The following is a 22140-nucleotide window of genomic DNA, read 5'->3' as shown; positions in this document are numbered from 1 at the left end:
TGAAAACCAAAATAGTTCCAAATGCCAGATCTGAATGAGGGTGGGGGAGGTTCAATTTGCCATGTTGCAATGAGCAACTTCTGTCTCGCTAGCTTGCGCTGCGCTCAGTGGATCTGCGCTCGACAGTGCAGCCTAGGCGGATAAGTCGAACGCAGATCCACTGAGCTCTCAACACAGACAGCATCGTCAGAAGAAAAGTTGATAAAATAAATTAAAAATTATGTATTGTTCGATACATATGCGTACCGAACCGAAAGCACTGTATCGAACGGTTCAATATCGATACGAGTATTGTTGCACCCCTAGTGTATATATGTATGTATATATATATGTATGTATGTGTATATATGTATGTATGTGTATATATGTATGTATGTGTATATATGTATGTATGTGTATATATGTATATGTATGTGTATATATGTATGTATGTGTATATATGTATATGTATGTGTATATATGTATATATATTTACTTTAAATGGTAAATGGTCTGTATTTGTATAGCGCTTTACTAGTCCCTAAGGACCCCAAGGCGCTTTACACATCCAGTCATCCACCCATTCACACACTGGTGATGGCAAGCTACATTGTAGCCACAGCCACCCTGGGGCGCACTGACAGAGGCAAGGCTGCCAGACACTGGTGCCACCGGGCCCTCTGACCACCACCAGTAGGCAACGGGTGTCTTGCCCAAGGACACAACGACCGAGACTGTCCAAGCTGGGGCTCGAACTGGCAACAATTAGTGTGTGGCATTACTTGTTTTCATTATTCCTGTGCATGTGGTTAAGAAAGATTTTCCCAACTCAAAAGAACCCCCAGAATATTTACAGCAGTTCTGGAGTGTGTGCAGGTAAATGAGGGCCAAACGTTGTGTATGTACTGTATGCACTCAGCCATTCTCAAACTGATGTAAAATTTAATTTGAGGATTCACCAGATCTGTTATTTGGAAATGAAAGCCTGTCTGTAATTGAAGGCTGATTCATATATAACCTATTATTTCAGAAGCTGGGCTAAACAAATGTGTATTAAATGTGAATCAATATTTTATACTTACATGAGTGCAAATACATAATTTCTGTCATAACGTTACAGATGGTTGTTCTTGTATAATGATGATTTTAATGTCAGTGTTTTCAAATGGGTCCATGAACATAGTCGCCATATACTGCTGTGCACATCTTCATTCTTTTTGAAGAAGAATGTTATCACATGTATCCCAAGCTATTGATTGATTGAATATGTTATTTATTTTTTATGTAACTTGTCTATATCGAGTGGGGCCGCATGTCCAACTTTTATTTACCACTCTATCTAACTTAAATCATTTGTTAATACAAGACAAACAATGTTTCAACCTAATTTGCAGACATAGCAGTCTTAAAAAAGAACCAAAAAAATACCTCTCCAAAAAGCAAGAAACTAATCCATCAGATTAATTGGAGCAGTAGTAGACTGCAGTTGTACCAGACGCTCCCCAGCATGAACCTGCCTAAATTTATGCAGGCAAGCCATTGTGAGCCTATTTAAAAAGGAGAAAATGTATGTGTCAGCATGCTGTGCACCAGAATGGCACCAGCGATCATATAATAGTTTTTTTTCTTGTGTATTAAAAAAATGAAACAAAAGTAAAAACAAGAAATATTTAAAACAAAAAATGTTAACAAGGGTTTCTGTATATTAGGCATACTCCAAAGATTATGGAGTATGTCAGGGTGAGGGTTTCTATGTATTGCACTGAGCAGCAACAGATAGACTTGAAGCAAAACTGAGCAAATGACTAATATTATGTTTTGACCTTTTTGTGCTATTTTGATTGAAATATAACCATATAATATTGCAAACCTTACAATATAAGAGAAATTTAGTTAATGGCACCAAGTACATGTACACCCCCCCCCCCGTCTATAGATTATACCAATTACAAAGAACAGAACTCTTATAATATATAATATTATATTATAATGTAATAATTCTATATTAACTTGTTCTTCAGCACTTGTAGCATCTTATCTTACAACTTTCTCAAAGTACATTTACAACTAGATGAGCTTTTAGGATGTGTCTTCTTGCAGTCCTTCGAACATTGTTAAATATTTTAAATCTTTAATGACTGCAATAGTTTCAGATGTGCGAGAGGTTTCAGGTGCTTCTGCTTGCCATTTTGGTGAACATTTAGCAGCATCAAAATGCATTCTAAATATTATATCAAGTAACCACTGTTTTTATTGGTTTATTTTGGTATCTTAGTGGAGAACAAATTTTTTGAGATCACTGGTTTAAAAAAAAAAATAAGAGGACTTTCACCTCAGAGAATGGGATTTAGTTTTTTGGGGGGTTGCTTTTGTTTGTTTTTTGTTTTTTAAGTAAGAGAAAAAGTTACAAGATGTGACTTCTGCATTAGCTCCTTTAAATGTCTTTGTTATCTCACCAACATGAAGACTGAAGGTTGCTGCTTTTATACCCCAAATCACTTTGAGGTAAATCCTCCTGATTAACACACACTCACACAAAAGCCACACAAAATGTCTCAAAAGCCTGTTCTCTCTAAACAGTTTAATTTACAAACATTTACTTATGTGTTTTGTGGACACCTGTTTAGCTACGTACACTGAAACATGCACACTCTGTTCCACTCTGCACATTAATGAATTAAACAGCTACATTTTAATTCATCAGATTAATTGGAAGTGCCCAACCATGGATTGAAGAATGTTTTATCCGCCAAGCATTGACTTGTTTTGTGCTTAAGGGTAACATGTAGCAAGTGGAACAATGGTATGGATGTTTTTTTTTTTTGTTGTTGTTTGGAGGTTTCTTTTTAGTTCCGGTAATGAAAGAAAAATCCCCATTGGATACTGATGCACCTTTTAGTTTTAGTGTGTGGTTTCCCAAACTTTCTAGGACCTGTTTAATTTGTTTTGTCATTGTGGCAGTTTTTTTTTTTTTTTTTAAACCACTTCATACTGTTGTTCATAGTGTACTTAACGAGCTTAACTAATAGTCTCCTGAAAATGTGAGTGGGCTTCTTAGTCCGTATTAAAATGAAGAGCTCTACAGTTAACTGAAAACTACACCAGAAGTTCATTCAAAAAGCTTATGTAGGTGTAAGGACAAAAGGCAGCTAGAGATTGCTTGTTTTGCATATCCTGGTCTGAACTATATCTTACAGTGGTTATCAGTTGAAACTCATGTGATGGGTCAATTATCAACTTAGCAAGCAAAAGCTTTAACCTTTTAAAGGGGGCAAATCATGGGTTTAAAGTGCCCCCGTCATCTGAAATGGGTTTATCACAGTGTAAGTGTCAATATATCTGGCACAGTGCCCATCTAATAGGTAAACTGGGTTCATGATATTAAGAGTTTACAGTATGTTCACAAATGGTGTATTCTATAGTTGTCATTTTATTTTTCATTTTGTATATCAGTATTAGGTTAGTATCATCACCAGCAAATGCAAATTGCTCTTTCTATTGACACAAAACAGGGAAGTTAGGGAATGGTGAAGGTGCAAGCCACTATCTGCCGCTCCGTTGTCTATGTGGAGATGTCTGAGGAGGGGCAAAAACCTCAAAGAAGTACAGACAGCACCTGCGGTGGAGACTTTTTGTTGTTTTTAACACTCAGCTTCACTTCAGCTCTTTGTATGTTACAACTTCTCTCTTCTCTGCCACTGATGGATGGACCAATAAGAGCACTAGGAAGAGGAGACTACAGACCAGATGCACCAAATATTTTTTCCACTTGCCCCAGAGACGTTCACTGCAAATAGACAGGCAGCCCAAAGTTGCCCAATGTGCTACCACTGCTGAACCAAAATTCCCCTTCCAGTTTCAAATGTACTGATTAGGAATGTAAGGAAAATTTCCAAACAGTTTCCCATTGTTCTAGTACATGAGCTTTGTTTTTCTAGTCAGCAAGAAAAGAATGCCGAAAATAATTTTAAAAATCCTAGCTAATGGAGAATAACAGGTTTATACCGAAAACAAAAGGATCTGTTTCAGCACCGAGGCCTCATTGTTTTTATCTGCTTTCAAGTGCAAAAATTCTTCACTTCTCTCCACTGAAGCAAGAAAAAGCTGTCCACCCTCTACTCCACCTCTTTTGTCATCTTCTATTCATCTTTCCATACTTATTCTTGTTTGATAGAAAAGGAATGAACACTGCACCACTCAAGTGGAAAAGCAGACCCTTGATATGCCTAGACACTGATAATCTGCAGGGATTCAACAATGTTAAACACTCTGAAAGACTTTCTCCCTTCTTCTGTTTGTTTCCTTTCCTCAGACCCTCATTTTGTCTGCTTCTTTTTCTCTAACAGACAGATATTAGTCAAAGTAGACCTCTGACATCTTAGCACAGGAGCTGGAATCCCAGCATTTAGTCCAAGCATGTTATGAGGTTTAGATGGCTATAAGTTATAGCGGAAAAAAGATCAATTTGTTAGGTCTTGGTGCATTCTCAATCATCCAGGAAAGTAAATCTCCAAAAGTTGATTCTGTTCATCTGGACGTAGCGTTTTGTGGGAGAAACGTTTCGAAACCAGCCTTCAGTGGGCTGGTTTCAGTCATTATGCAAATGTACTGTTTATAAGATTTGGGGAAACCTGCAGTCAGCTGAGACTGAAGAAGTCACTTGGATGAGTGACGAAACGTTTCTCCCACAAAACGCTACGTCCAGATGAACAGAATCAACTTTTGGAGATCAATTTGTTAGATGTCAATGATTCTGATCATAAAGTGTCTGAAATGCATAGAAATCAGGATAATTATAATTTGTGTTTCTGGAACGGTTAGATTTGATGACCCTGTACTATTTCCGTTTTGTTTTTTTATTGTTTTGTATTTGATTCATTCTGAAAGATTTTAAAGTACAATTAATTCAACATTTAGAGAAGATTGTACTGAACTGGGAAGTTTAGCTTTGGCAGACTGCATAAAACATTGTACCAATTCCCATTCAGAGCAATCATATGTGTATGTGTGTGTGATTGGTAATGTAGGTTTAGGTTGACCTCCCTGCCCACTGCATGAAAAATGTACCCTTTCTATACACCTACACACCACATGGATAATTCTTCAGGCTTGAGTCATATGAACAAACACATTAATGAACTCGTATTCTGATCTAGAAACACACTCAAGCAACATACATTTAATTAAATACAATTACTTCCCCACTCAGATCCACACTTTCTATTAATTTATTAAAACACTAGTGACGGGTCTCTTAAAATCCTGTTCGTCCTGTCTATGCTCCGTTTTATGCCACCCTCAGAATGTCACATTGGGAAAGATTTTACTCAATTACTTTTAAGGTTTATTTGCTTGTTTGTCTAGTCCATTTATAATACACTGCCAGCTGGTAGAAACCCTCCATGGACGCTGCAGAAAGAGTATACAACTGCTGTCTGGGAACACAACTGAAGTTAGTTTTAAACAGGCTAAACTATGAATGTGGTTTTATCTGATGATTCAGTTTAGCCCTTTAAAGAACTGGTAGCATTACTGTGTGGTAATACAAAATAATTCCAGAACCACAATCCTTTTGTTTATTATAGAAGTTTTATTGAGTTTGTAAGTGACTGAATTACTAGCTGAAAAGAAAATTCTTAACTGACATTGTTTTCTTCTCTTTCTCTTCCCCCCAGAGTTATATTCATGGCAGCAGTCAGGCACAGTTTGTGGCAGAGTCTCACATCATCCTTCTTCTGAGTATCCTTTAATTAACTTGTTCTTGTTTGTGTGTCACATGTTGCAAAATGCTAATCATCTAGAGTAATATATCTCCATGAAATGTCCAGCAGCTCATCTTGGCAGCAGATTCTTTTAAATCACCATTTCCTCACCGACAGCACCTTTGAGAACTTTTTATGTTTGAAAGAGTGTTCCCTTTTGTTTTTATTTGACTTTTTTCCCACCAACAAAGTCAAAAATCTTTGCGCATTCTCTGTTAAGGCCTTTCTGTTGGACTGAAGAAATACAAAGACAATGGGTTGTCCTCTTTTCAACTTTTCTCCTTGCCTGATTTGTTCCAAATTCCAACCGCTCATGATTGAGTATGTCTTTGCATGTATTTTCTTGTGGTCTTGTTTGGCAGGATAGATTTTTCTTTTTGTATTTGTTTACTTCTGTCTGCTTGTATACCCATGTGTACTTGCAGTGGGGCTTCTGTATGTGTGGGTAATGATACCATTCATTCCTAGCTGTTCTGTTCCCCCCATAGGAAATAACAGGTCCAAGGTCACACCTGCTGCAAAGCTATATTTATTTGTCCATGGTCACACAGGGCTTTTGTTGGTTTTTTTTGGTAAATTTTCTGCCCATCTGATTACACCTAAATGAAACATACGCACCTGCTGAAATAGTAACACAGCTACCTTTGTTGTGAATGCAGGTGGAGTGAGCACATTTTATGAGCATCATAGAAGAATGTAATCTTCTTAATCCTTAATTTATGCATGCAGAAACAGTTACCACATTAAGCTACACAACCATACTAATTTAAATGTTTCCTTGCTGGTATCATTTATTTGTAGACTGTCTAGCATCTTGGTGGTTATTAGTTATACTAAAGTTGCAACTGATATTGGTGTGAATGAAGTGTTAAACAAGTGTTAAATTTGATTGTTATGTTTCCAGGGCTTTATATTGTTTATCAAACATGGTGTGACTGTTCAAAATGACATTTTATATTCTTTAAACAAAGCAAAGAATTTAAAGGTAAAAATATCCAACAAACAAAGACCTGTTTTAGTTGTGTTTCTAAAGCAGCTCTCCTACAGGTAGCTACTGCATAGTTAATATGCTTTTATTTCATAATCTAAGGTTCACATATTCATAATGTTTGTTACTATAGACTGATGAGGGTGTAGGATGCCTGCAGGCCAAGGAACTGTTTTTTTTTTATTATTATAGTTTCAGCCCTGCTACAGTCTTATTCAAGTTCAGTTGCTTCTTGTAAGAGAAAAAGCAGCGGTTGCTTTGACATGATGGAAACTTTATATCAATGCAGATTGGTCTATAGTTGTAATTATAATAATTTTTGTGACACCCTATATAGCCACCCAAACAGCCACCTTGCTGTACATTGAGATCATGTCTTTGTGTCGCACCAGCATGCCATGTCTTTTACCCCAACATCAAGAGAATACCTTAGTTTTTCCCCTGTATGTTCCCATGTGGCAGTCTTTGTTTGTGCACCCCATCAGGCTTTGCCTAGTTGTGTGCATTTGTATGCAGAGCATGCTGGAGAGAAGAATCTGTAATTAGGCACTAAGCCATTTGAGGCTGTGCTTGAAGTGATTTCAAAACAGCTCAGGTGTTGAATGAAAAAATGTTTGCTTCTGTAATATATAAGTCTTCACAATATTGTATGAGTATTGTATGAGTTGTTCACAATTATTAAAGTTTAATCCTAACTGCGAATTACTTTTTGCAGTTAGGATTAAACTGATTTGTCTTTCTGCAGCTGTGTGATATTATTAATTTCACTTTATGCATGTTCTACAAGAGCACAGACAAAGACTTGTTTTCAAAATTACTAGCTATGTTATTATATTTTCTTTTATTTGATAAACAAATTTTAATTCTTGTTCATTTGAAATGAATATTTGAGCATTTGCTTGTTCATGGTTTATTTTGGGGGGTTTTTTGGTGCATAATTCTTATGTCGACATAGCTTAAGAAGAGGCTTAGAAATATACGAACATGTTTTTTAATTTTGTCTGTCTGAAGTGTAGCTTTTTGTTGTTGTCCAAACAAAATTAATGTATTAAATTATAGACATTTTTACATAATCTCTCACTTACCACAAGCGGTTTAGACAAACTTGTATCTACACACCATCTTCCATGGGATCACATCAGCCACAAGACAAATAACTTCTTTTTTTTCGGTGTACCGAAAAGTTTTGTTCGTGTGTGTGTGTGTGTGTGTGTGTGTGTGTGTGTGTGTGTGTGTGTTTACATATATGTATATAAGCTATAACATCCTTCGTCTTTGCTGAGAATGAACTTTCTTGATTGACTTTTAGATTTTTCATTATTCTATAGACTGTTCTGTTTTCGTTGTGCTACACCACAATAAAGTCATTAAAATTAATAGTTTAACTAACCTTTCTCTCAATATAAATTTCTACTTTCTTCTTTCGTGTTTACGAGCCTGTTGTTTCCTTGACAACCTTGCCCCAGATGCTGCAATCACCATGGGGATGGTGCTACTCAATGAAGCTGCCACCTCCAAGGGAGATGTTGGCAAGAGAAGAAGTAAGTTGACAAAGTCTGTGTGTGTGTGTGTGTGTGTGTGTGTGTGTGTGTGTGTGTGTGTGTGTGTGTGTGTGTAACTGAAACTAAATACATTGGAGCTGTGGCATACTTGCGTCCCTTACATTGAATATATTTCAGGTATCACTAATAAACTTGAAAAGTTAATTTTCTGTGGCTTTATAGAAAAAAAACTCATTCATGCAAAATATGTTCTTAATCTACATGAATATCACATAAACAGAAACTAATGGAAATGCTAATGGTATCCAGCTGGATCCATCTATGATGTTTGCAATTAACAATGGGTTGAAAAAAAAAATACTGATAATTACTGAATTTACACTCGCAGTCTGTCTGGAATTAACATCTGATTTACTAAGCAGCAAGTAATTATGCAGCCACCAACTATGCAATTTGCAAGTAAAGAAGTTTAATGCCACAGTTCAGTTATGACCTGAAAGTTAAAAAGTATTAACTCGAGAACTGTTAAAAGTAGTGTTGTGGGAAACGTTTTACTGAAATTATTGGTATTCAATTAAAGTTAAATTAATGTACATAAAATGCTAAATAGATGTCACATAATAACGCTCAGAATAAATTAAAAATACACATTCCCCCAGCAATATAACACAACCATTAAGAGCATAGGTTATACCAGAGCAGGATCAATAAAATTTCTGTTCAACTGTATTTATATGATGCAACTTCAAAACAACAGTCACTTCAAGGTAAAGTAATGCAATATTAGTTTGAGAAGCCCAACAAGTAGACTTTTTTTACAAGCAGGTACTCGGTAACAGTGGGAAGGAAGAAGTCCCTTTTAACACAAAGAAATGGTAAAACCAGACCCAGGGTTGGACAGCCATCTGCTGTAACCACCTGGGTGGTGAAGTTAAAAAAAAGTAGGGCATAAAGACACTAGGACAAAGCACAAACTATGAGATGAAACAAATAAAGATGATGTCATACCTGATTCTGGACATATATATATTGTCAAATGATACATTAAATTATCTGAAACTTAATGTCAGCTAGAGTAGAGGCTAATAGTAAATGCTGATCAAATAAGTTTGTATTATATTTGTAAAGAGCACTTCATTGATCACATTTAAGGTGAGTCTGGGATAACAATTTGTAACTCCTTATACAAGGTTTCTGGTCTACATATGGATGTAGCCGTTTTTAAATAAACCCATGAGTTTTAAACGAGCACCATGAGGTAAATCATTGGTTTTGGACTAAAAAATGATGTTTTGGCTGCAGCCGTGTTAGTTTTTTATAGCTACTAGTTTTATATTTAGATTAGAGGCTTGGATGTTATCAATTTCGCTTACCAAAATTTAAGCACATACTTCTTAGATGTGCTAAGAACCACAATTGTCCATGCTATTTGTAATATAATTCTAGTAATATTATTAAAATGCTTGTAACACCTCCGGCCTGCACCAGGCTATGAACCCGTTTTATTTGCAGTGAAAGCAGAAGTCTGAAGATTGACTCACTTTTGTAGCCAACCTCAAGTTGCGATTAGAGAAGTTGCAATTTTTGGCAATACATTATAATGTGTGCTTCACTTTTCACCCCTTGGGGACTTTTGCTTGGTGTGCACACATTTGACTATTTATTTAATCACCATGATCATACCTTTGGTTTGGTGTGGTACTAAATCATATCAGAAAATTAGTGCAAGCCTCTAAACAGCCCTTAATATTTTACAAGAGTTTGAGGATAATTTCTAGATTATGGCGGGAGATGGATATTAGATGACCTCTCTGGTAATTACCTCAAACACATAGACACGGTTACACACTAGGGGATTTAATTAGAGTTAATGTGATGAAAAACCAACTCAAAAAAGTGTTTCACTTGTCTTTGTGAGGTCCCATATTAAAGGATCGCTCTAAATATCCAAGGGAAAGAGTATCAACCCTGAGTACTTCTTTAGATGTTAACGCTTGACATTTAAAAATATAATAGTTTTTTTAACAACATCAAGACTTGTTTTTCCAATATCACACAAACGCATACCACTCTACATACATAGAGACGCACACATGCGTAGGTGGCACACTTAATTATCACCTGTAAAATGACGACATATCATGTGCACAGTGCAGAGGACTCCATAATTTCCAGCAGTATTTTTAGTATATCGACTACTTCAATTCAGCCTCTTTTGTAGAAATACTACCTACTAATTTACATAAATTAAAGGAACCACACTATGAGGATTACATTATAATGAAACACAAGAATTTTAGTGCTTACAGAAATTTTCTATGTAATTTACAGAAAAACACGTGTGTATCAAAGTCATTTTTAATAGATTTATTCAAGGAGGGGGCGGGAAAAAATGGAACACAGTACAGGAAATGGGGTGATGCCAACTTTGAATCAAAGGTATAGACCGCCAAAATTAACATATTGTTTTCTTCAAATGTAAGTTAATTATGGGGGGGGGGGGGTTGATTTTCCTTTGTCTTTTAGCTGCTACCTTTAGGGGTCACCACAGGAGATCATCTGCCATATAAAAATAATATGCTATCAAACTGGGGCAGCACTGTTTTGGTCTAATGACAGCAAAGAGTTTGTGCAAAACCTGATCACGTATCTTATCCAGTCAGTACTGCAGTGTTTGGTAGTTTCTTGAGCTTAAATAGTTAATTAGCTTTGTCTTGACTTCAGGTGTTCCCAAAACAAAAATACTTATTTGGCTCTTCTTTGGTTTTCAGCTTTGTTACGTCCCCACGATGAAGGTCTAGGGGTGTGTGTGGGGACTGGTAACAAATGAATCCAGAACAGAATGAAAGGAGAACAGACAGAGGTGTTTAGTAAATAAAATAGTTTTTATTATAGATAATCTTAACATAAAGACTGCAACGCCGTTTTTCCAACAACCCTAGAAAAAAGAACAACAAAGAACAAAGAACACAACAACCGAACAAAAAAAAACTCCACACCACGAGGAGGCACTTCCAGGGGCCCAGAAGCTCACCCTGTCACTAGCAGCAGCTGGCTTTACTGCTGCTGAGGCCCACACTACTCACGTGAAGCAACTAAACTGCACACGACACTCCACAACTCTACACTATAGGATCTCTCCCGACACCTTCGACACACAATGTGGGAACACCAGAGAAAAACCACCCTCTCACATCCAGTTCATCCCCAGCTTATATGACCTCAGAGAGGTGATTGCTGACTGGGCCCAGGTGGTAAATGAGGCCAATGAGCAGCAGCTGTGTCCTGGGGAGAGAGAAGAGCAAGAGAGAGACAAAGGGGTGGAGCAAGAGAGGAAGAGGCGGAGAGAAAACACCACACCCACACAAGGGCAGTTTCAGGAGGCCCAGCTAGGGCCGTAACAAGCTTGTTCGAGGTCTGTTTGGGGCCATTACACTGCTGCAGCATCAATGCTTCTCCTTAAAAATGCAAATAGGTGTATGTAGCATGTGTCTGAAGAATGAAGTGGTTCTGTCTCTCTCCCATTTGTCTCTTTACAACACCCTGCTGTCACTCTATTAAGTCAAACTTGGAATTATCTATATGTAATATAGATAAAGAGGCTTTTCTCATTATTTGGTGTGAAATGCTAGTCTTGGCCCACGTCAGATGTTTGTCCCCAGCCTATCCCAGTAAAGAATATATTAGTGAACAAAAAGAAATTACTGTGAACGATTATATTTTTGTAATAGGGGGGAAACAGGCTTTTATTCTATCTGCCTTGGTTTGTTGTAAAGTCAATGACTTGTGTGTGATTGTATCTGCTGATGGAGTCACTTCACAGTTTATTCTTTGATTACCAATTGGCTGCAGAAAACATGAGGAATCATTTAGTTTTACAGTCTATTCATTTTCTCCTCCTAATTAAATAGGCTTAACTTAATATGTTTATTGACTTCCTCTTGCTTGGGAAATGTAAATTTATTTTTACCATGCCAATATATTGTGATTTGAATTGAGCCAAGTCATACAGTCAAAAGAGGGATTACCACCTTTGTCGCTGAGGGAAATCATTCAGTCTAAACAACTTGTCATTTCGCCAAGGTCATAAATCACTTGGCATACTTGCATGCCTTGTGTGTGTGTCATTATCCGTGGATGCATACTAAGATCTCTCAGTCATAATGGATGAGGTAAGGTAAATGCATCCCTTTCTACTTAATGAAGATACACAGACGTTCTGATGCTCCCACTGTATATGTGGATGTTGCAACCCTGAAAGAGCAAGGACACATGCACTTTCTGTGCAGACACCGTAAAATATACATTATTCTCAATTAAGTCATTTGGTAGCACATTTCTATAATATAGTACTTGAATATTTTCATCAATTGGGCATCAGTGTATTCCTTATTTGACCTCAAAAGGAACATAAGGTAGAGGGGATTCTCCACCACTCGCAGTCTTAGCAGCTCAAACCCTAGCCTCTCCCCTTACTCTTGGGGAAAACAGTGAATCCCAAGTTGCTGCTCAGTGTGTGTGTGAATAGGTGAATGAGAAATACATTGTCAAGTTTTTTAAACTAAGGTTAAAAAACTGTTTACCTTTAAATACCTTACATTTACCATTGTGACAGATGCCCCCTGTCTTCAGTGCTGTGAGCATGTGATTTGTACGGTGTGGTCAATGCACTAGGTCGTCAGTGTGCATTCTCAGTTTGAAAAAAGTTGGGACGCTTTATAATACGTAAATAAAAAGAGAGTGCACTGATTTGGAAATCTCAACCAATATTTTATTCACGATGGAAAATGTCAAATCTGAAGGTTTAAATTTTAAAATTTAGTCATTTTGAATTTGATGGCAGCAACAAATCTCCAAAAAGGTGGGACAGTGCCATGTTTACCACTGCATAACATCCCCTCACCTTTAACAACGGTCTGTAACCATCCGGGAAGTGAGGAGACCAATTGCTGGAATTGTAGGAAATGAATGTTGTGCCACCTTTTTCTTGAATTTTTTTTTGGTGGGGGGGCTCATAATACACCAAATATTTTCAACTGGTGAAAGGTCCGGACTGCAGGTAGGCCAGTTCAGCAGTTCAGCTGTGATACATGCTGTAATGGGTTTAACATCATTTTGATGCATGGAAACGTACAAGTTTTAAAGCAACATACAGTATGTGCCTTTCAGCATTGGTGATGCATTTCCAGATGTGCAGGCTGCTGATTCCATAGGCACTTATGCACCCCCTCAGAATCAGAGATTCAAACAATGTGCTGTTAACAAGGTGGGTAGTCCATCTCCTCTTTAATCCAGAGTATGCTCGGCCCATGTTTTCCAAAATGAATTTCAAAGTTTTGATTCATGTAACCACAGAACAGTTTCCCACTTTGTCTCCATTCATTTAAATGAGCTTTGCCCTGGAGAGCACGGCAGCATGTCGTGTTAACCTGCATTTGTGGATATCATGGAGATATCACAGGCGATGGAGATGTTCAAGATTCAAGATTCTTTATTTGTCTTATGCGTAGTCATAAGAGTGGTGTGTCCTCAACGGCTCCTTGACTGTGCAAAACAGAAACATTAAGTAAAGTAAAGTTTAAATTAAAAATCTGAAATTTTAACGTTATCTCTCAATGAAAATTAAATTTTCTCCAACTGTAAATGATACATTGTGTCTCTTAACAAAGCAGAGTGAGTTGGGGGGGCTTTATTTTTCCAGTTTAGAAGTATAAGGCGTCTTGCAAGCAATGTTATAAAACTCAAAACACAAACTTGTTTATTATTTAAGTATTTGACTGTAGCTACACCAAAAAGTGCCATTACTGGGTCTGGGGGGAGCTGTTTTTTAAAAATATCAGACAAAGTTTTAAATATTTTACACCAGTAAATGGCAATATTAGGACATGTCCAAAACATATGTGACAATGAGGCAGAATTCTGGCCACATCGATCACATCTTGAGTCTGCTCCTGGAAACATCCTTGAAACCTTCAATTTAGACAGATGGAGCCTATGTAGGACCTTAAATTGTAATAATCCGTGCCTGCAGCAGACAGAAGTGGAGTGAACCAATTCTTGTGCCTTAGTCCATTGTTCTTCAGTGATGTTAATACCCAGTTCTTCATTCCAAGCGTTTCTCAAGTGGTCCAATTTAGTTGTACTGTCTATTTGCAAAAGTTGGTTATAGATCTTAGAAATAGCTCCTTTCTTTAGTGGATTCATTAGGAACAGATCATCTGAAACTAGCTTTTGTGGTTCATTGGGAAAAGATGGAAACGTTTCTTTAATAAAATGACGTATTTGTAAATACTTGAAAAAATCTCTGTTTTCTATGGAAAAAATTTTCTGGAGTTGTTGAAACGAAGGAAAAAGGTTATCAATAAACAAATCCTTGATTGTGTGTATCCCTTTGGAAGTCCATAGCTGGAATGTTGATCCTGAGAGCAATGTATATGCTTGATTATGAATTAATGGTGTAGAGATTGAACATTGACGCCAATGAAAATGCCTTCTAATTTGAGACCAAATTTTTAGTGAGTTAGATACTACCGAATTTTTATATTTATGTTTACTCATATCTGAGTTTGAATGAACCAACGATTTAAGAGTATTAGGGAAAAAAGTCATACTTTCCATCTGTTCCCAATCAGGTCTATTTTCCCCGCCCCAGAATGACATACAACGTATATTACAGGCCCAATAATAAAACTGAAAGCAAGGCAACCCCATCCCTCCTGTAATCTTAGGTCTTTGGAGAAAAACCTTTTTTATTCTGGGTGTCTTCTTGTTCCAGATAAACTGAGAAATTAACTGATCTATTTTCTTAAAAAAAGTTTTTGTAATCAATATTGGGATACATTGAAACAAAAATAAAAATTTGGGTAAAGTGCTCATCCTAATGATATTTATTCAGCCAGCAAGTGAGATGGGCAGTTTAGACAGTCTTTCCAGGTTCTGTTCAGTTTGATGGTATAAATTAATAAAATTATGTTTGAAAAGGCCAGAGAATTCACGGGTTACAGTTATTCCAAGATATTTGAAGGTATTTGAGATTGTAAAAGGAAACGAGGTCAATGTGGCGCTGTCTAATCTTTCTAAAGAACTAATAGGAAACAATATACTTTTTGTTAAATTGATTTTGTATCCAGAAATTTTCCCAAATTCAGTTAAAACTGTCATAATTTTTGGCAATGATTTAGTAGGGTCAGCGATATATAACAACAAATCATCTGCATAGAGAGACACGTTATGTTCTACACCAAATCTCCTTATTCCTTTATAATCCTTTGTTGAGCGTAATTGAATGGCGAGAGGTTCTATAACAAGTGCAAATAGCAATGGGGACAAAGGGCACCCTTGTCTTGTAGAGCGGTGAAGGAGAAAAGGGCTAGAAATTATATTATTTGTATTAACCGAGGCTTGAGGTTTTGTGTAAAGCAGTTTAACAAAGGAGATATAATTAGGGCCTATGCCATACTTTGATAGGGTCGAGAAGAGGAAATCCCACTCAACCCTGTCAAAGGCCTTCTCTGCATCTAGTGAGAGTAGTATTTCAGATTCAGATTCAGATTGATCATAAGTATTCTGTGTATATATAATATTGAATAGCCTTCTAATATTAAAAAATAACTGTCTATTTTTTACAAAACCCGTTTGGTCCTCCGACACAACAGTTGGGAGAACTATCTCTAATCGCATGGCCAAAATTTTTGCCAATATTTTATTATCTACGTTCAATAGGCTTATTGGTCTGTACGAACCAGGTTCCAAAGGATCCTTACCAGGCTTGTGAATTAGAGAGAGAGTGCTATCATACATGGTTAAGGGTAAGCATCCTTTAGTTAAAGCTTCGTTATATACCTCCAAAAGAACGGGTGAAATCTGTTCGCTAAAGGTCTTATAGAATTCAATACTATACCCGTCTGGACCGGGGCTTTTTGAGCACTGCATACTTTGAATGGCCTGATTTATCTCCCTTAATGTTATTGATTGTTCTAACAATAGTTTGTGTTCTATATTAATAGGTGGAACTTGAATGGAATCGAAAAAACTTTCGATTTTGTCTGGATCTTTTTTTAAGTCTGAAGAGTAAAGTGCTTTATAATATTCTCGAAATACATCATTAATTCTCTTTGGGTCAGCTGTTAATTGTCCTGCACTAGTTCTTATTTCTGTATCAGTCTTGATGCTGCAACTTCTTTAATTTGCCTTGCTAATAAACTACCTGTTTTTTCCCCGTGTTCATAGTACTTATGTCGAAGTTGTGTAAGTAATCTTATTGTGTCATTTGTATAAAGCAATTTAAGTTCTGTCTGCAATGAGACCTTCTTTTTATAAAGTTTGGATGAAGGAGAAATGGCATATTCTTTATCTATTTCTAAAAGGTCCGTTGTTATATTTAACTCTTTCTTTTCGTTGCTTATTCCTATAGCTAGTCAATGAGATAATTTGGCCTCTCAAGTAGGCTTTTAATGTGTCCCATAGTGTGGATCTCGTAACTTCAAGTGTGTCATTTATTGAAATAAATAGCTTAATTTGATCCTTTATTTCATTTACTAAAATGTTATCTAACAGCAAACCATTATTAAATCGCCATTTTGATGCAGTAGGTCTATCTGCTATTGCTAATTGTAGCAATACTGGACTATGGTCAGATAAAACTATTGCCTTATAGTCACAGCTTTGGATCTGTGTAAGAAATCTATGATCTATTAAGAAAAAGTCTATTCTAGAATAAGTGTGATGAACAGAAGAGAAAAATGAAAATTGCTGCAAATGGAATGTTAAAGTGTTTTGTGCCATATTAGCATAGCAATATATTGACAGAGCAATGCAAGTAGAATAAACAAAATGACCAGAGTAATGTAAAAACAGGGTTGTGTAAACCTGTTTACAATAGATGTTTCTGAGCCCATGCAGAGATTTCTTTGACAAGAAATCTTGAAAATTCAACATGAGCTCAAATGTTTGTTATAATAAATTGTCTCAATTTAACCATTTGATAGGTTTTCTATGTTCTGTGAAAAAATATGGGTTTATAAGATTTGCAAATAATTGCATTCTTTTTTTTATTACACAGCATCCCAGATTTGGGGGAATTTGGGGTGTAATATCACTTGCTCTCTTAAATATCACAACAACAAATGTAGCCTTATACAGTACATCTTATATTTTACCAGCCAAATGTTTTGATGTTAACTTTCTCGTGCATCCACACTCACCCTCTTGTTCTCTAACACTCTAATTCTCCTTTACGCACACACACGCACGCACACTCCGTGCGTGCGTGCGTGTGTGTGTGTCCCGTGTAAGGACAAGAACATATCTCGCTATTTAGTCTCCAGGAGAGGTACTCATCCTAATCCCTGATTAACAATATCAGTCGGCGGTGGCAGTTTAATTTTACACAGTACTTCTTAGGGATTAGCCACTGCACAAGGGTGTGCATACGCTCATACACTTGCACATACAGTGACAATTCCTCGGTAGATAAAAGGTCATGCTTATGTATATTTCACTTTAGAATAGCCACTGAGGAAATATGATGATAATGGCTTCAAAGATAATTTTCTGTAACCCAGCAGGGTTGATCACGACAAAGAGACAGTAGCACATACTTTAAGGGATTATTTTTAAAGAAAAAAAGCTAAGGGAGACTTTTTTCATAATGTCAAGGCAGTTTGTGTTTTATATGCCCTTTCTAGTAATATTCTATTATCATGTTATGTTACCAGTGAGTTGTATGTTTTTGTGTTTAGGCGCTTATGAATTTGTGGTAGTATACATGTAAACTACCAACATGCAGATAAAAGGATGCTTTTAGTGTGTGCTATGTCTAAATCCTGTAAGCATATTCAATTTGAAAATGGATCAGAGAAACAGTTGCCTCTGTGGTTATACTGGGCATGGAATGCTTGAAATGAATGCCTTTAACCAAGAAGAAAAACAATAATCTCAGGCCTTTTTCTAGTTATTATAAAAGAACATATTAGGGTGTCACGAATTTGAAGATGTGTAAGAATAAAATGTGCTTGTAGTAACTTAAAATCTAGAGGTTGTTGTGTAATGAAATATTGTTAATGATATTATAGCACAAGACTTCTAACCAGTAATGCACAGTAAAACAACAGTCTGTCTTTGTCTTCTTGCAGTCATCTGCCTGGTTGGCCTTGGCCTGGTGGTGTTTTTCTTTAGTTTCCTGCTCTCCATCTTCAGGTCCAAGTACCATGGATACCCCTACAGGTAACTATAGCAACCACACACCACTGTAAAGATGCTTCCACCACAGCTCAACAATTATTCAAGCGCAATATACAAGCAAACAATGAATCTGAAAATCACTGAAGCTGACATAAAATCACTTGAAAAGTTATTGCTTTCACGATGCAAAAATCAGAGCCAAAACAGATCCATCAGTTCAAATTACTGCTTTGATTTAAAGACAGCTATTCAATCAAAAACACTCTCTCCAAAATATACAAGACACAGAGCCAAAGAATCAGTCATAGAGGCAGTATATTCAATATAAAGTATAACACAAAAGTTTCCTCAATTAAATAGTTAGAAGTCATAGAGCCCTCATGTTTTTTTTCTCCAAAGGGTCTCATGTAGTGAACACGCTTTTACATTAAAACCCATTTTCTAGTCAACCAACAGCAATTTGATTCCATTGTGTGCTAAAGGTCACCATAATAATAGATTTAATGCTTAATGGAAAATATCCAACAACTCTTCAGAGTCTGGGTTCAATTTATCTGTCCGTGAGCAGCTTTAAAACATTACAGCAGCCAAACCCCCTAGCTGTTGAAACTCTTGAAACTCACCTTTGGACAGGATGTCAAGGGGTCTTCATCAAGGCAGATACTTTACAATAATAGAAGCTTGAACCCTTCTATGAACTCTTCCTTTAAAAAGACACAAATTGTAGTCTTCTAGTTCAGTGAATGGAGTTCAGATATAATAACGATTGTCTTGAGACTTTATTGTGGTATGAAAGTGATAAACCTTTTCTTTATAGGTCTGCTGAGACCATGATTTCCAAAAGGAATTTCAAGTTTTGTTTCAATTTAGACCATAAGAACAGTTTCCATTTCATTCCATGCCATCTTAAATTCACAGGGGATAGCAACATTGCCTGATCTTGCTTATATTTGGTTGAGTGGTTTGGTAGTTTTACCTTGGATTTATGGATGTAACAATGAATGGTATTCACTGAAATGGTTTTCCTGAGCCCATTTAGTTATTTCTACTGCAGAGCTGTTTCTAATATAGTCATGTCTAAGGCGCCATCATTCAATATCAGGTTCGTGGCACTATCGTTTGCATACTGAGATTCCTCCAATTTGATGAATCTTTCATTGCTATCAAGTGCCTCAATCACCAAATTCAAAGAAATATTATTATGCCTGCACAATCTCTGTGAGTGTTTTCATTGTTAGGGTTTTATTTGTTATTGTGACATACATCAGAATTAGCATGTATTATTAAAGATTCTCACTTTCAATGTTGGGTTTTCTTTGTACTAGTTGAATGTTGGGTTTAAAGGAATTGCACATTTTCTTTTTTTGAAATGCACTTGGACTCCACTGGTTACTCAATAACTTATTTCTAATATTTTACATACGTTGGAAATATATGTGATGTGGTTTGTAAGACTGTAGCAAGGTCTTGACTTAAAACACAGTCTGAAAAGGCCTAGCTGAGGGTCCATTTTTGAGTTGCTAAAATATGGATGGATGTATTGTGACTTGTCATATACTGATTAGTTATTATTTTATATTTAAAATTTAAAAATGTCATAAAAATTAAAACATTTTACAAGGATAGAAACTTTTATGAAGAAAGTCTCTAAAGTGGCATTATTTATGGCAGTTTTTGCATACAGTGCCTATATACTGTATTTTCTGCACTATATAAGGCGCATTTAAAATCTTTTAATTTTCTCAAAAATCGACGATGCGCCTTATGTATGAATTCTGATTGTGCTTACTGACCTCGAACCGATTTTATGTGGCACACGGCACTCACAAATCTGTCAAAAAATATTTTAGTACGACTTTGGTAAGCTACGAAGCCGCACCGCTTGATGGGTTGTCGGAGCATTACAGCTACTGTAGTCAGGAGCCTCGCGGAGTAATTTGGGTCCAAAATTCCGGCCGCTTCAGGTCCCAAAGTCAAACGAACACTGCGGCATCACTGAGAGTTAAAAACTGTCTAAATTCTTTCATCTTTAATAAAATGATCAGCATTGCTGCTTTACCAGGTGTAGCAATTAAGTTTAACATCCAGGCATCCATGAAAACAGAATTTATTAAATTAAAGTTAAAAGTTAGCAGGAAGTTAGCTCACTAGTTTCCACCTAAACATATTATACCATGTTCTGACTGAGAGATTTCTGAAAAAATTAAAATGTACAGCTCTGCTATCACTTCCAACATAAATGAAGACAGAAAACTAAACAGCAGTGACGTTTGTAGGGTTAGTGAAGTTGGACTAGCTGGTATATAATGACACAGCGACACAGCTACGTTAGCATAACATAAACACAGTGAAGCTGGAGGATGAACGCTAATTTTTTTCCACTCGATAAAAGTTAACATGAGGGTTAGGGACAAATGCAATCGCATGGTAAGATGCTGTAAACGGACCAAATTTCAGTCAGGAGAACAACTGAGATAATCTATCAACAATACGAGGTTAGTCATTAATATACTGCAACAACATGGGAATAGAGCTGCTGCGAGAGAATTCAGCATTAATGAATCAATAGTATGGAAGTGGAGGAAGCAAGAAGAATGAGTTGAGTAAAGTTTGACTTATCTGACTGTTTTGTTTCGCTTAATGCGCCTTATAATCCACTGCACCTTATGTATGAAAAATACGGTAGTACAGTTTTAAATTCCTGTTACTTAACTCTGGTTGTGGCTTTGTTTTTATTCTTAAGTGCATGTTATGTTTGAGTGGTATACAGAAATGTTTAGGGCTAATTCAACTATTCATCAGTTAAATTTCTGTTTCATAAATGCAAATCCATTTCAGAAATGTTTCTTGTTTACATGCTTCCAGAAACAGTTTATACTCCAAATGTGTTTTTCTTTTTTCCTTTTAGCTTTGTGTTTCATGAAAATGTTTTTAATGTAACACAAGGTGAGACAGAAGAAGAAATACTTTATTTATATCTCTTATTTTTCCCCTCTCCTTGTTTGTTTCTACCCTCTTTCCTTCTCTACTTCTTTTAATCTATCTCTGTCTCACAGCTTCCTTATTAAGTGAACAAGCACAGTAGAGGCAGCCAGAAAAAATGTCGAAGAGGTGGTAGGTGAGAAGAAGAGGAGTTGAGAACATACTTGAAGAGGAGGCAGTGTCACTACTGAGTCTAAAGTGCATGGTCTGGGTTTCTATTTGTGTATGCGTCGTTGTTGGGGGGGGGCTGTTTTGTTTGGGTTTTTTTTTTTTTTTAAATCAACTACTACCATTAAATCTGCAAGCTGAATAAGAATTGGTTGTCACTTCATACACTGGACAATAAAGGCACCATTTTGCATGTCATGTATCTTTGTTGTTTTTTCATGACTCTTTAGCGCTAAAGTTTTTTGTGTGGTTATATAAACTGACCAGTGACGGTGGCAGTCTAATCATTTGTGACATAGACTCATCAACCCTCTTTATTAACTACATCTTGTTAGTACTGGGTGGGACTCCGTTTTGCCTTCAGAACTTCCTTAATTCTTTATGACTTAGCCCCAACAAGGTCCATGAAACATGCATCAGCGATTTGGGTCCATATTGAACAATAGCATGATGGAGTTGCATGTCAAATTCTGTCCCCACAATCTGAACATCACAGCTTCGACACTCATTGGAAATCAGGAGTCATCAGAACAAGCAACTTTTTTTTTTCTTCATCTTCTATTGTCCAGTGTTGATG

At 36.5% G+C, this 22140-nt stretch overlaps 1 protein-coding gene across 1 annotated transcript in view; it reads left to right on the top strand.

The window, feature by feature from the left end:
- Window positions 1-21761, top strand: part of tusc3 (tumor suppressor candidate 3) — an 81281-nt gene extending 59520 nt beyond the window's left edge. The window contains exons 7-10 of the mRNA XM_063475404.1: window positions 5655-5718; window positions 8196-8270; window positions 18365-18455; window positions 21470-21761. Of these exons, the coding sequence (XP_063331474.1) occupies window positions 5655-5718; window positions 8196-8270; window positions 18365-18455; window positions 21470-21485 (246 nt within the window). The 3' untranslated portion in view covers window positions 21486-21761. The remainder of the gene's footprint in view (window positions 1-5654; window positions 5719-8195; window positions 8271-18364; window positions 18456-21469) is intronic.
- The last annotated feature ends 379 nt before the right edge of the window (window positions 21762-22140 follow it).

This window comes from Pelmatolapia mariae, linkage group LG6, assembly GCF_036321145.2.
Source record: "Pelmatolapia mariae isolate MD_Pm_ZW linkage group LG6, Pm_UMD_F_2, whole genome shotgun sequence".
NCBI classification, from domain to species: Eukaryota; Metazoa; Chordata; class Actinopteri; order Cichliformes; family Cichlidae; genus Pelmatolapia; species Pelmatolapia mariae.
The sequence above is the reverse complement of the archived record's forward strand: the minus strand, read 5'-3'. Positions and strand labels throughout refer to the sequence as shown.